The 13,018-nt window shown below is 37.3% G+C and overlaps 1 protein-coding gene across 3 annotated transcripts in view; it reads left to right on the top strand.

Moving 5' to 3' along the window:
* Positions 1-13,018, top strand: part of HPSE2 (heparanase 2 (inactive)) — a 675,922-nt gene that overhangs the window by 432,290 nt on the left and 230,614 nt on the right. For all 3 annotated transcript variants that reach the window (XM_047703040.1, XM_047703039.1, XM_047703038.1), the window contains one exon: positions 4,746-4,917. In XM_047703040.1, coding sequence (XP_047558996.1) covers positions 4,746-4,917 — 172 coding nt within the window. The remainder of the gene's footprint in view (positions 1-4,745; positions 4,918-13,018) is intronic.

Raw genomic sequence — 13,018 nt, 5'->3', positions numbered from 1 at the left:
TTCGTCTTATGGTGTCACTTATCTCTCGAATTCTCCCCTCGTGGTCTAGTAGCTGTTTGTCCCTCTTTTGCTCAGCTTCTTTATTCTCCGTCATTTGGTCTTCTATATCGCTAATTCTGTCTTCTGCCTCATTTATCCTAGCAGTGAGAGCCTCCATTTTTGATTGCACCTCATTAATAGCTTTTTTGATTTCAACTTGGTTAGATTTTAGTTCTTTTATTTCTCCAGAAAGGGCTTTTATATCTCCTGAGAGGGTTGCTTTAATATCTTCCATGCCTTTTTCAAGCCCGGCTAGAACCTTGAGAATCATCATTCTGAACTCTATATCTGACATATTACCAATGTCTGTATTGATTAGGTCCCTAGCCTTTGGTACTGCCTCTTGTTCTTTTTTTTGTTGTGAATTTTTCCGCCTTGTCATTTTGTCCAGATAAGAGTTCATGAAGGAGCAAGTAAAATACTAAAAGGGTGGCAACAACCCCAGGAAAATATGCTTTAGCCAAATCAGAAGAGATCCCGAATTGTGAGGGGGGAGAAAGGGGATAAAAAGGGGTTCAGAAAGAAAGAAAAAAAAAAAAAGTAACTATTAAAAAAAAAGAAAGCCGATAAAGAAAAAATATAAAAAGAGGAAAAATATATATATATTAGATAAACTATTTAAAAAACGTTAAAAAAAGAAAACGGTAAAAGTTAAAAAAAATTCAGCAGAAGAAGAGAAAAAGAAAAAAAAATTGAAAAAGGAAAAAAAAATTAAATTAACTGCAAGGCTAAAAAATCATGGGGAGAAAGCCATGAGTTCCGTGCTTTGCTTTCTTCTCCTCTGGAATTCCGCCGCTCTCCTTGGTAGGTGAACTTGGTCCTGGCTGGGTTTCCCGTTGATCTTCTGGGGGAGGGGCCCGTTGTAGTGATTCTCAAGCGTCTTTGCCCCAGGCGGAGTTGCACCGCCCTTACCCGGGGCCGCGCTGAGTAATCCGCTCGGGTTCGCTTTCGGGAGCTTTTGTTCCCTGAGCGCTTTCCGTAGAGTTCCGGAGGGCGGGAATGAAGATGGCGGCCTCCCGGTCTCCGGCCGGAGGAGCCGAGAGCCCGGGGCCCCACTCCTCAGTGCGCCCTCAGAGAACAGCGCCCAATGACTCCCGCCACCCTGGCCTCCGGCCACGCTCCGAGCTGACCGAGCCTGCGACCGGTTCAAGGCAACCCCGAGCTGAGAGTCACTCCTCGGCTCTGTCTCTGCAGCCGGCTTCCCCGTTCTAATACCGGTAAGCTCTGCGACACTCAGACACCCCCGATCCTTCTGCGACCCTGCGGGACCTGAGGCCGCGCTGACCCCGCCTGGGCTTCCAGTTAAGCCTCTGGAGCGATGTCCCTCAGCGGAACAGACTTTTAAAAGTCCTGATTTTGCTCCGTTGCTCCGCCGCTCGCCGGGAGCCGGCCCCTCCCCCCGCGGTCTATCTTCCCATCGCTTTGGATTCACTTCTCCGCCAGTCCTACCTTGCAGAAAGTGGTTGATTTTCTGTTTCTGGAATTGCTGTTCTTCTTCTCTTCAATCTCCCGTTGGATTTGTAGGTGTTTGCAATCTTTAGATAAGCTATTTAGCTGATCTCCCGCTACCCGAAGTAGTCTCAGCCTGCTACTTCTCCGCCATCTTGACTCTGGATCTTAGATTTTTATTCAACCTGAAAATTTCTGCTTTTAATTGGAGTGTTCAATCCATTTACATTTAATGTAATTGTTGATATGGTTGAATTTATATTTGCCATCTTGGTGTTTTTCCATTTATTTCATTTTTTGTTCCTGTTTCTCCTGTACTGCCTTTTTATTCAGAGAAGATATTGTCTAAAATATTATTTTAATTTCTTTGTTTTTATTTTGTTTTTTTATTTTCATAGTAGTTTCTTATTGTAACACATCAGAACTCATTATAATCTACTTTAGAATAATACTAACTTAATTCCAGGTAACTACAGAAACTTTGCTCTGATAGAACTCAATTTCCCCCTCCTTTGTGCCTTTATTATTCTAAATATTATGTTTTCATGTATCATAAGCCCAGTAACACAGTTTTATAATTTCCGTTTTATGTAACTGTTATTTAAATTAGTTAAGAAAAGAGTAATGGATATTTTCAACTGTCTTTTATATTTACCTATGCAATTGCCATTACTGGTGTTCTCTATTCCTTTGTGTCATTTTGAGTCACCATCTGGTGTCATTTCCTTTCAACCTGAAAGTGTCCATTTCTCATTTCTTGTAAGGCAGATTTTCTCACATCAAATTCTGTCCTTTGTTTTTCTGGTTAAGGTTTAAATTGTGCTTTCAGTTTTGAAGGATAGTTTGCTACATATAGAGTTCTTGGCTGATTTTTTTTTTTTTAAATTTAGCATTTTGAGTATGTCATCCTACAGTCTTGTGGCCTCCATTATTTCTGGTAAAAATTCAGCTGATAATTTCCTTGTGTTCCTCTATATGTGAAAAGTCATTTTAGTTCCAAGATTTCCATTTGAAAACTTTTTTTATAAACTCTGTCTCTTCAATCATACTTTCCTTTAATTTTATATTATTCCTGTTAGTTCTTTGAACATCTTTATAATAGTAGTTTTTAATTCCTTGCCCATGAAGTCTAACATTTGGGTCCCTTAGGAGATAGTTTCTATTGACTGCTTTTTTACTTGTTTCTTTTCATGCTGTGATTTTTGTTCTTGTTGAAAACTATACATTCTAACAAATTTTGGCCATTTGTATAGTTTGTTGAAAACTGTATATTCTAATATGTTGGAACAACTCTGGATTCTGAATCCTCCATCCCAGAAGTTGTTTTGTTGTTTCTTTTTTGTTTGTTTAGCAATTTACATGGAATAACTCTGTCTCTCTTGCATTGCGTAGCTGCTGATGTATCTTAAGTTTTTCTATTTTTTTAAATCATTTCTTAAGACCCGCTTCCTAAAGGTTGTCCCTGAGTCAGCATAGCTTAATGGTGAGACAATGTTTGATTAGAGGTTGTGCTTACCTTGCACCAGTAAGGCTTCCATCTTTTGCAAATGGATCTGTGTGTGATTCAAACAGTTTCTAATTCTCACAGGCTTCTCCTTTCTGGCATGCCTTCTCATTTCTCCTTTATAAATGTGCTGTTTCACAATCATCTGCAAGTACATGGATAGTTAGTGCCCTCTCCAGTCTCTCCAGAGCATACACAGCCTTCCAGACTATAAGGGGTATGCATTTAAATTACAGATCTGCAATAGTGAGGCTGTCCTTCTGAGACTGCAGTAACTGAGTTACTTATACTTAATTAGTGGGTCTGGTCACATGCAGAGATGTGTTCCTACATGTGCTGGATATTGTACATTGAGGAAACCATGTAGAATATGGTGAAGGGAGTAACATTAACTCCAGATAAACTATTTTTAAGTCAGGAGACACAGTGGTAAAAGCGATATCATATGTGTGAGCTTATCAAGGCCCACTGAGACTGACTTATTCCCTAAATCTCCCTGTTAAATTTCCTGAAAGTCTGCTGCACTACCAGTATCAAAATCTTAAGGTATCCAAGGTATTGGCCTTACCGGAGCATGTGCTTAATTCCAAATCAAGTTAACTCCCTCCAGCAGTGGAGTTGCTGGTTTTTAGGGCTTTCTTTGTTCTTTTAGAAGTACCAAGTTAATAGAAACTGAGGGAGGGTGTTGTGCTCTAAATTATTTCACCCAGCCACTTTGTTATTGAACATGAAGACTTTTTTCTTTTTGATACAATGGCCATCTTTATAAAGCTGTCTTTTTTACCATTTGTATCAGTTTCCTAAGCCTGTTCATAAAAAATCACTGTAAGCTCGGTGGTGTAAAACAACAGAAATGTATTCTCTCACAGTTCAGGGAACCAGAAGCCAGAAATCAGAGCATTGCCAGTGTTGATTCCTTCTGGAGACTCTAAGGGAGAATCTATTCTGTCTCTTTCTTAGCTTTTAGTAGCTGCTGCCAGCAATCCTTGGCATAGCAGCAACCCTCCAATCTTTGCCTCTGTCGACACATGGCTCTCTTCCCAGTGTGTCTGTGTACCTGAATTTCCCTCTCCATTCATTCTTTTTTTTTTTTTAAAGATTTTATTTATTTATTTATTTATTTCACACACACACACACACACACACACACACACACACACAGAGAGACAGGTAGGCAGAGAGGCAGGCAGAGGGAGAGCGAGAAGCAGGCTCCCTGCTAAGCAGAGAGCCTGACACGGGGCTCTATCCTAGGACCCTGAGATCATGACCTGAGCCAAAGGCAGAGGCTTAATCCACTGAGCCACCCAAGTGCCCCTCGCCATTCATTCTTTTATAAAGACACCAGTCACTGGATTTAGGGCATGTCCTAATCCCATATGACCTCATCTTAACTATATCTTCAAAGACTCTAGTTCCAAATAAGGTCACATTCTGAAGTTACAGGTAGATGTGAACTTTGGGGGACACTATTCAGTCCAGTAAACTATTCGTTATAAAATATCACCCAAAAATCAGCACATCTCTGTCTTGTGGATTAGGTGATCTTATGTGAAGATTGTTTGAAAATGAGTAGAATGCTAAAATGGCATTTAACTTTTTGTTATGATAGTTCTTCAAGTTAAACTAGCTTACACTCTCTTTTTGGTTATTTTATTCACATTGTTAAGAAAAAAGAAGAAAGTCTGTGGACAGGAAAGGGTTGGCAGAGTCTTACCCTTCTCAACTCTGACTTGCATGTCTGCTTTTAATCTAGAGCCAAATAACTATCGAACCATGCATGGCCGGGCGGTAAATGGCAGCCAGTTGGGAAAGGATTACATCCAGCTGAAGAGCCTGTTGCAACCCATCCGGATTTACTCCAGAGCCAGTTTGTATGGCCCTAATATTGGGCGGCCCAGGAAGAACGTCATTGCCCTCCTAGATGGGTAGGTCATATTTTTTAGCAGTTCTTGTAAGACTATTCATAAATATAATGAATTAATGTATTGTACTTTTCCAAGTTATTTGTGGTCTTAAGAAGGATGGAGAGACTTTTTTCATAGTAACTTCCCCAGCTCTAAATCAGCGATTCTCCATCAAACAGCAGAAGAATTTTGCATCTCTCCAGGCTTTCCTTAGTCAGCAGAAGGTAATGGGACTGGGGAAGGATATCACAATCTCCTGGGCAGGTGGGAGGGGATTACATTGTCTTAAAAAGCGCATGTAATATTATAGCATTTCATCACATTTTTATTTTTAAAAAGTCAAAATATTATTACTTTTTTCTTATGACCACTTATAGAAAGTAAAGCTTGACAAAACCCTGGCCAATATAGCTGGACTAAAAAGTTTGGAAAAACGAATGCTACTTGTAGATGAAAGCATTACTTAACTGATAGATTCTTTAGAAGATATCCTAGAGAATTGTTACCATGTTTAATTGATTTTGACTGAATCTAATAATCATCTTTAAGCACTGGTTATAGATGAGTCACTATGTTAAATGTTCTGTGCCCAGTCCTATTGCTGGGCCAGCCCAGATCGAATCCAAGTAAGTTAGATTCAGTTATACAGGATGAGAGGGAACATCTGAGGGAATGGTAGGAGGTAGGCTGAAATTGTATGTTGAATCCAGGACCTAAAGTGGAGATGTGACTGGAGCAGAAAGGGTCAGAACTATGATGTTGGGAGAGTCAGAAGTTCCCCTGGAGCACAGAGTATGCACCAAGGTGCACCTATGATGTGCAATCCTATCATACTCTGAGATAGCTATAGTTATTCCTGAAAAATTGAAAGATGAGTACCAGTGAAGTGCACGTTCCAAATGAGGTTAGATAAATGTTATACAAGTACAAACAGAAATTATCAGAGGAGGGAAACCTTGGCCAATCTCTAAGATGGCCCTTGTGACTTGATTGCTCTTTAATTCTACCCTCCCTTTTGTGGTGGCTTAGTCTTAATCTAAGGCAATGAACATAGCAGACATCACTAAAGGTTTGGGAAGGCGAATGGATTAACACTGTAACAACATTAACAATCCAAAATTTAATAGTAGGCATTTTCTTTTTTACAAAGTATCCCTAAGCCCTTAGTTCAGCTCCGGTCCTTTCCCCCCACCTTTTTCATTTCTTCCCTTCTCTCTCAGGAGCAACTTCCCCTTTTTTTACACAACAATTTCATGACCTTGGTCCCTATCCACAAATGCAGCTCTTAGTTTCCTTTTGCATACTTTCACTGATCTTTGAAATTACTCTGTGTGTGTGTGTGTGTGTGTGTGTGTGTGTGTGTGTGTGTGATGGAGGAGAGGCTGATTTCATTTTATGTGTTACAATTAAGGGATAAGAACCGCATGTATAGAACTTTATTAATACGTAGTTCATAATACGTAATAAAGCAAGGCCAGTAACTATCTTTTTAACCCATGTAGTTATTCTTTTGGATTGTCCTTTTCTTTAATGATTTGATCAGTGTATTGTCATGGAACTGACAATGCCCTCTCGGTAACATGACCTACAGGTTTAATCATTTATTCATCCTACAAATGTTTCTTGAGTTAACTGCAATGTTCTGGGTATTACATTAAGAACTAGGATTGTAATAATAAACAAAAACAGATACTTTCTCTGCCCTCATGGAGTATGCAAAATGGTGGGGGAGACATAGACATTAATTAACTGATCTTAAAACTAGAACAATACCAAGGAAAGTTACATGGTTCTATGAATGACTATAAGGGGTGGCATTTGATTAAGTTAAGAGGTCATGGAGTATGTGTGGGGTCCACTTCCTCATACATCCAAAAACTAATAGGACTCAAGAGACTAGAGAAAATCACTTAGGGAAAAGGAAGGTACTGATGAGCACTTTTTAAAATTTTATGTGTTAGAAAAAAATGGAGATTTATCTTTCTTAATGTGATTGTACTAAATATATAGTGAATTCTAACTTGAAACACATAAACATTCCCAGCAACTCAACCAACAATAACAAAAATGTCAGCACTCTAAATTACCAGCTCTGTAGTATTTTCCAGTACTCCTGGTTATACAGATATAATTTTACATAGTTACGATCATTCTATATGCATCATTTTGAGTTCTGCATTTTTAACTCATTGCTTTATATTGCCCTTTTTTATTTCTACATAGTTCTCATATTTGTCATTCTTAATAGCAATAAGATACCCCATTGCATTAATGTACCGAAGTCTGCTTAAACGTTCCCTCACTGTTGGGCATTTGGGCTGTTTCCAGTTTTTGTCTGTAATATATAGGACAGCTATAAACATCTTTATACAAATAGGTTTTGTATTTCTTTTGAATTATATCCTTGGGCTATATTCCAAAAAGTTTCTGGGTCAAAGAACATGGTAATTTTTATGGCTTTTTTATTTGTTGCCAAATTTCTTTTCAGAACAACTTCACCAGGTTGTAGGGCAGCAATGTATTAGTACATCTTTTCCCCCAATACCCCACAGCAGTGATTATAGCCATTTTTTAAAATTTACTCTATTTTAATTAATGCAAGACTGTGCCTCATGACTATTTAAATTTGAATTCTGTTAACTATGAAAGGAATTGAACATCTTCCAAAACCTTATGTTGTCTCCTTTCCCCCATCCCAGGTTTGGTTAATAACACTATAACCATTTTGCCTGAGGTGCAGACCAGGAGGCCATTTTACATTCATTCCTCTCTTTTTTCACATAGTCCATTAGTTAATTATTAACTTCTGTTATTTCTGACTTCTTAGTATCACTCACATCCCATCTTCTTTTCCATTTTATTTTAAACCTTATCCTTCTTCTTCCTGAATGGTTTCTCTATGTCTAGTGTCAGACTCTAATAATTTCTCCATATAGATTTTCTGAGTAGTTTTTAAAAAAAAATACAACATGTGGTCAGATCTCTCTTGCTTGAAGTCCAGATGCTTTCACAAGCACCCATGGCCTATAGGGTCCAGTGACTGCCTCACTTTGCAGCTAGTAATCAGCTATACCTCTGTGCACAGCCTGCCCTTAGCTACGTCAAAGTATATGTAAATTTTGGGAGAGGTTAGACACTTTTTACCTTTGCCCCTTTTTATTTTGTGTCATTTTCTTTGCAATATCACTCTCCTCTCATTTTTCCTCCTTCCAATAAGTGTTCTCTGACATTCTCAGGCAGGACTTTTTATCACCTCCTCTGTCCTTATAATAGCATTTTGTTCTTTGTGTATTTTTTTTCGTTGGCACTTATCAAAGTATTGATAAATTATTTATTTACATATCTGCCTTCCCTGGTAGACTGTGGACTAGGACCAGGACCTAGTCTATTTTATTCATTTAGCCTCAGAACCTATGAATATAGTAGGTGTCTTATAAATGCTTATTGAATGAATACTGTCTTATTCAACAGATGGTCTAAATTCCTCAATTTGAATGTGATCAGTATGCACAAATATGATTGTGAAGCATTGAAAATCATTATATAGTGATTTAAGTAAATTGTGGTGATTTATGTAAATCATTATATTTAGCTTCAGTTTTAGAAAACTAAGCTTTTTTACTTAGGTAGTTATAGGACTAAACAGAATTACCTTCCCAATTAGGATATAACTCCAGTTTGACAGAGATAGAATCTTCATGTTTATTTCTTCAGGACTAGCATATGGGAAGTACCTAATAAAATGCTTGTTTTATTATTTTCATTTCCTCATTTGTGAACTGGCCATTTTAGTCAGTGATTTTTTTAAAGATTTTGAGAGAGAGTGTGTGTGTGCAAGCAGGAAAGCAGCAGGCAGAGGGAGAAGCAGACTCCCCAGTGAGCAAGGAGCCCAATGTAGGACTCCATCCCAGGACACTGGGATCATGACCTGAGCTGAAGGCAGATGCTTAATGACCTGAGCCATGCCTGGCTCAGTAGTCAGTGAGGTTTTTTTAATCTAAAAGGGTAAGAACTGGTTTTTAGTGTTATATCAGTTTTCTGTTTTTCTTTTGTAATCTTGTACACATCATCTATATAATGACAATTTTATCTTAATCTGTTGCTTTTCTTATTACTTTGAAACATGTTTTTATTGTTTCAGAAGTTCATTTGTATTAAAATTGTTCTTGTCTGCGTTCTTATTGATAGTCTTTTCTGTTTCTTCCCTTACACATTTCATTTCCATCTAGGCTTCCTAAAGTTTAAATTTTCAGTGTTAGGCTCATTTAAGTTATTTCGAGTTTGTTGCTGTATCTGCTATAAAGTAAAAAAAAAAAAAAATATTTTTGTCGATGTGGCATGTCAAGAAAAACAGAAATTCATGGAAAGTGTGTTTATTGGGCCTTTTTTGAGACCTTTACATCCTAGTGAAATGACTACTAAATTTCCTCTCAATATATATTTATTGAACACCTACTTTGTATTTGAGCAGAGAGAAGAAAACTGTAGGTAGAGATTCTAGGTCATGTTTGTCAATGTCCTGAATCAGAACTAGGGGTAAAGCATTTGAGGAATAGAAGGATGGGGAATATAGTGAGCAAAAAGAGAGTGGTAGAAGGTGAGAACACACAGATGGGCTAGGACAGGATCATTACTAGATTATGTATACCATGGTAAAGAAGTTGTGTATTTTATTCTAAAAGCAATGGAAAGCCGCTACAGAGTTTTTGTAAGAGCAGTGACATACACTAAAGTCTGCTCTATTCTCTGTGCCAAATAGGTTTCAAGGTACAAAAGTAAGGGGTCAAAAGAGCTCAGTAAGAATTCCATTTCATTACAAGATGATGGTAGACTGGGTTAAGGTAATGGCAGAGAAGATAGAGAGAAATTAGGGTAGATATGATTTATTGATGGATATCTCAGTAAAGTGGGGGTGAGAGAGTTAATAAAGGATGACTTCCTCCTTTTGGACAGTTAATCTCTCTCTTTCAAGGGCCATCATGTGCAGAAAAGGGAGCTTTTCAAAAGAAGTGACGCCAAGATGAACATACTTTCATATTCAGGAAATACTATACCTGGAGCAATAAAAGATGACTTTAAGAAATATTGGGTGTGCTTCAACTTCAGGAGAGTGACCTGAGCACAAGCTCCATTTCCTCTTGGAACTACCATCCCAACTCCTATTAAAAATTGATAAAGAATAAATCCATAATAACAAACACACAACAGAGGGATCATAAGCAGATGAGAGATTTTTGACAGATTTCTCTAAGACAGTAAGCAGATGGAAGGCCTTTGACAGATTAAGCAGAGTGAGGAAGTAGCAACCCAGAGAACATAGGCTCTGGGAAAAGATAGCTAGTCCACCTAGCAGATAGCCTCAGAGTCAGGAAGGGTTGGGGTGAGAAAGGGGGACCAAGCCAAGGGGTTTATATAAAAGTCTGTCTGCAGTGGAACTATACTTATAGCTCAGCTTTCCCCTCCATCATTTTAAGTCCTCTACACTGCCCATACAGAGTAAAGACAGCTCAATCTCTCCAACTCAAGATATAGAAGCCTTCACCAAAGAAATTGAAGGGATCGCCTAGGGATAAGCTAGTTTCGCTAAAATGGAGTTGATCCTGCATAGTAAATCACTGAGATAAAGCATATACCCTAGCCCAAATGCTGTCTGTGCCCTACCTAACTCCCTCTCTAAAGTGAAGTGTGTTGGTGAACAAGCTCTGACCACAAAATAAGGATCCTAGTGAAAGGAAAGACTTATCTAAAAAGCCTAAGTATTCAACAGCTGAGAAAAATCTGTACCTGCTACCTAGAAGAATCTACTTAGTCCTCACTTGTTAAATATGGATAGCCAAAGATCACAAGACATAAGAAGGAAACCAGTAGCATGAAAAAGAAAACCTAAGATAAATAAATTAAAAAACTGACCCAGAAGAATTATAATTCAAGATCAGAATTTTAAAAATAAAAATTTGAAATTAGTGTTCTTATAAAGATATGGGAAGATATTGTACTTACCAAATAAAAACACATTTCTATGGAAAAAAAGGTACAAAGAGAATAAAAAGATGTTTTTTAAAACTAAACTTACAATTACTAAAATTAAGTCCAGTGAAGTTTAGACAGTGATTTCTTAAGTACATCACTAAAAACATAAGTAAAAAAAAAAAAAAAAGGCATTGATTAATTGGACCTCATCAAAATTAAGAAGTTTTGTGTATCGAATGATACTATCAAGAATGTGAACACACAGAATGGGAGAAAATATTTGCAAGTCATATATCTGATAAGTGACTTGTAGCCAAGATATACAGTAAGAACTCTTACAAATTAACAATAAAAAGACACATACCCCATTTTAAAAATGAGCAAAAGGGACTTGAACAGACATTTCTCCAGTGAAGCTATGCAAATGTCCAGTAAATACATGAATGTATGCTTAGTATCATTAGTCATTAGGGAAATGGAAATCAAAATCACAATGAGATACCACTTCATATCCATTGGGAGGGTCAAAATAAAAAAATATAAGCAAGAATAAATATTGGGGGAAAGAAAAAGAATACAAAGTGGAGAAGACTTGGAGAAATTGGAAATTTCATTCACTGCTGGTGGGACTGTAATATGGTGCAGCTGCTTCAGAAAACAGTCTGGTAGTTACTCAGAAAGTTGAACACAGAGTTACCATTATGATTAGCAATTTGACTCCTAGCTATATACACAAGAGAAATGAAAATGTATGCTCATAAAAACATGTATAAATATTCATCATGGCATTATTCATAATAGCCAAAATGTAGGAACAACCCAAATATCCATAACTGATGAATGGATAAATAAAAAGTGGCATATCCATACATTGGACTATTATTTGACAATAAAAAGAAATGAAATACTAATACCGGTTACAACATGGATGAAGCTTGAAAACATGCTAGCAGAAAGAAGCCAGTCGCAAAAGGACCAACATTGTATGATTTCCTTTATATGAAATGAACAGAATAGGCAATCAATAGAGACGAAAAGTAGATTAGTGGTGGGTCAGGGCTGGTGGAGATTGTGGGGAAATGGAAAGTGAGTCTTCATAGGTACAGGGTTTCTTTCTGAAATTAAATATTCTAGAATTAGATTGTATTAGTGCTTCCACAACTCTGTAAATAACTATTGAGTTGTACACTTCAAGTGTACATTTAAATAAATTTGTATCGAATCATATCTCCAAAAAGCTCTTAAAAGAGTCCAATAAAATAATTGGAAGAGAAAATCTCCCATACACAGAGCTTTAGACAGACATAGAAAATTTGAGATAAAATGTTACTAATATAGAGGATCATTTCAAGATACTCAACAGGGGTCTCACAGAAGATCCAGATCCAGAAATAAAGAAAATTATGGTTACTGAAAGGAAGGAAAACTTTATCAACCTTTACAATGTAAAACTAAAGAGACAAGTGACAGAAAATAGATGGTAGAAATGGAGAGACGAAATCATATAATGTATGTGGAGTCAGACAATACTGTCTAAACCATTGAAATAATTGATAGGGAAGTGGAGAAATGGGGTCTCAGTTAACCAAGAACAATGAGTTAACTCTTGGTTAGAAGGACTTATGGTACCATTTCCTTAAATGTGCTCTGGGGAATATCAGTTTTGCAGAATATTAACATTATGTTGGGGGAGGAGAGATAAAACGTTCCATGGTCCAATAATTTGGAGAAATACTGGGATACACAAATGTTCTGAAACACTTCCTGACACATTTACTACATTAGTTTACATTCTGAATCTCCAAGAAGGAGAGTTAGCATGCAGAATTTCTTACATTTATTTGACCAGAGTCTTATTTTCAGAACCATCTTGAGAGACTAGTATTCCACGAGCATGTCTGGACAACTTGGAATGTGAACCCTGCTTTGGGGGAGGGATGGTGATAGAGCAGACAATAACAAAAGAATTATCATTTGGAGAGTTTGGAACCTGGATTGCATTAACAGTCTTGTTATCAGTGCACTTGCTTCCATTCTTGCCTTCTCTAATCTATTCACTACTCAGGTATCAGAAAATCTTCTGCAAACATATAATTCACACAACCTAAGTCTCTTGCTAAAGACTCTTAATGACTTTTTATTACTTTTAGAA

This window comes from Lutra lutra, chromosome 14 (assembly GCF_902655055.1).
Source record: "Lutra lutra chromosome 14, mLutLut1.2, whole genome shotgun sequence".
Taxonomy (NCBI): Eukaryota; Metazoa; Chordata; class Mammalia; order Carnivora; family Mustelidae; genus Lutra; species Lutra lutra.
The sequence above is the reverse complement of the archived record's forward strand: the minus strand, read 5'-3'. Positions and strand labels throughout refer to the sequence as shown.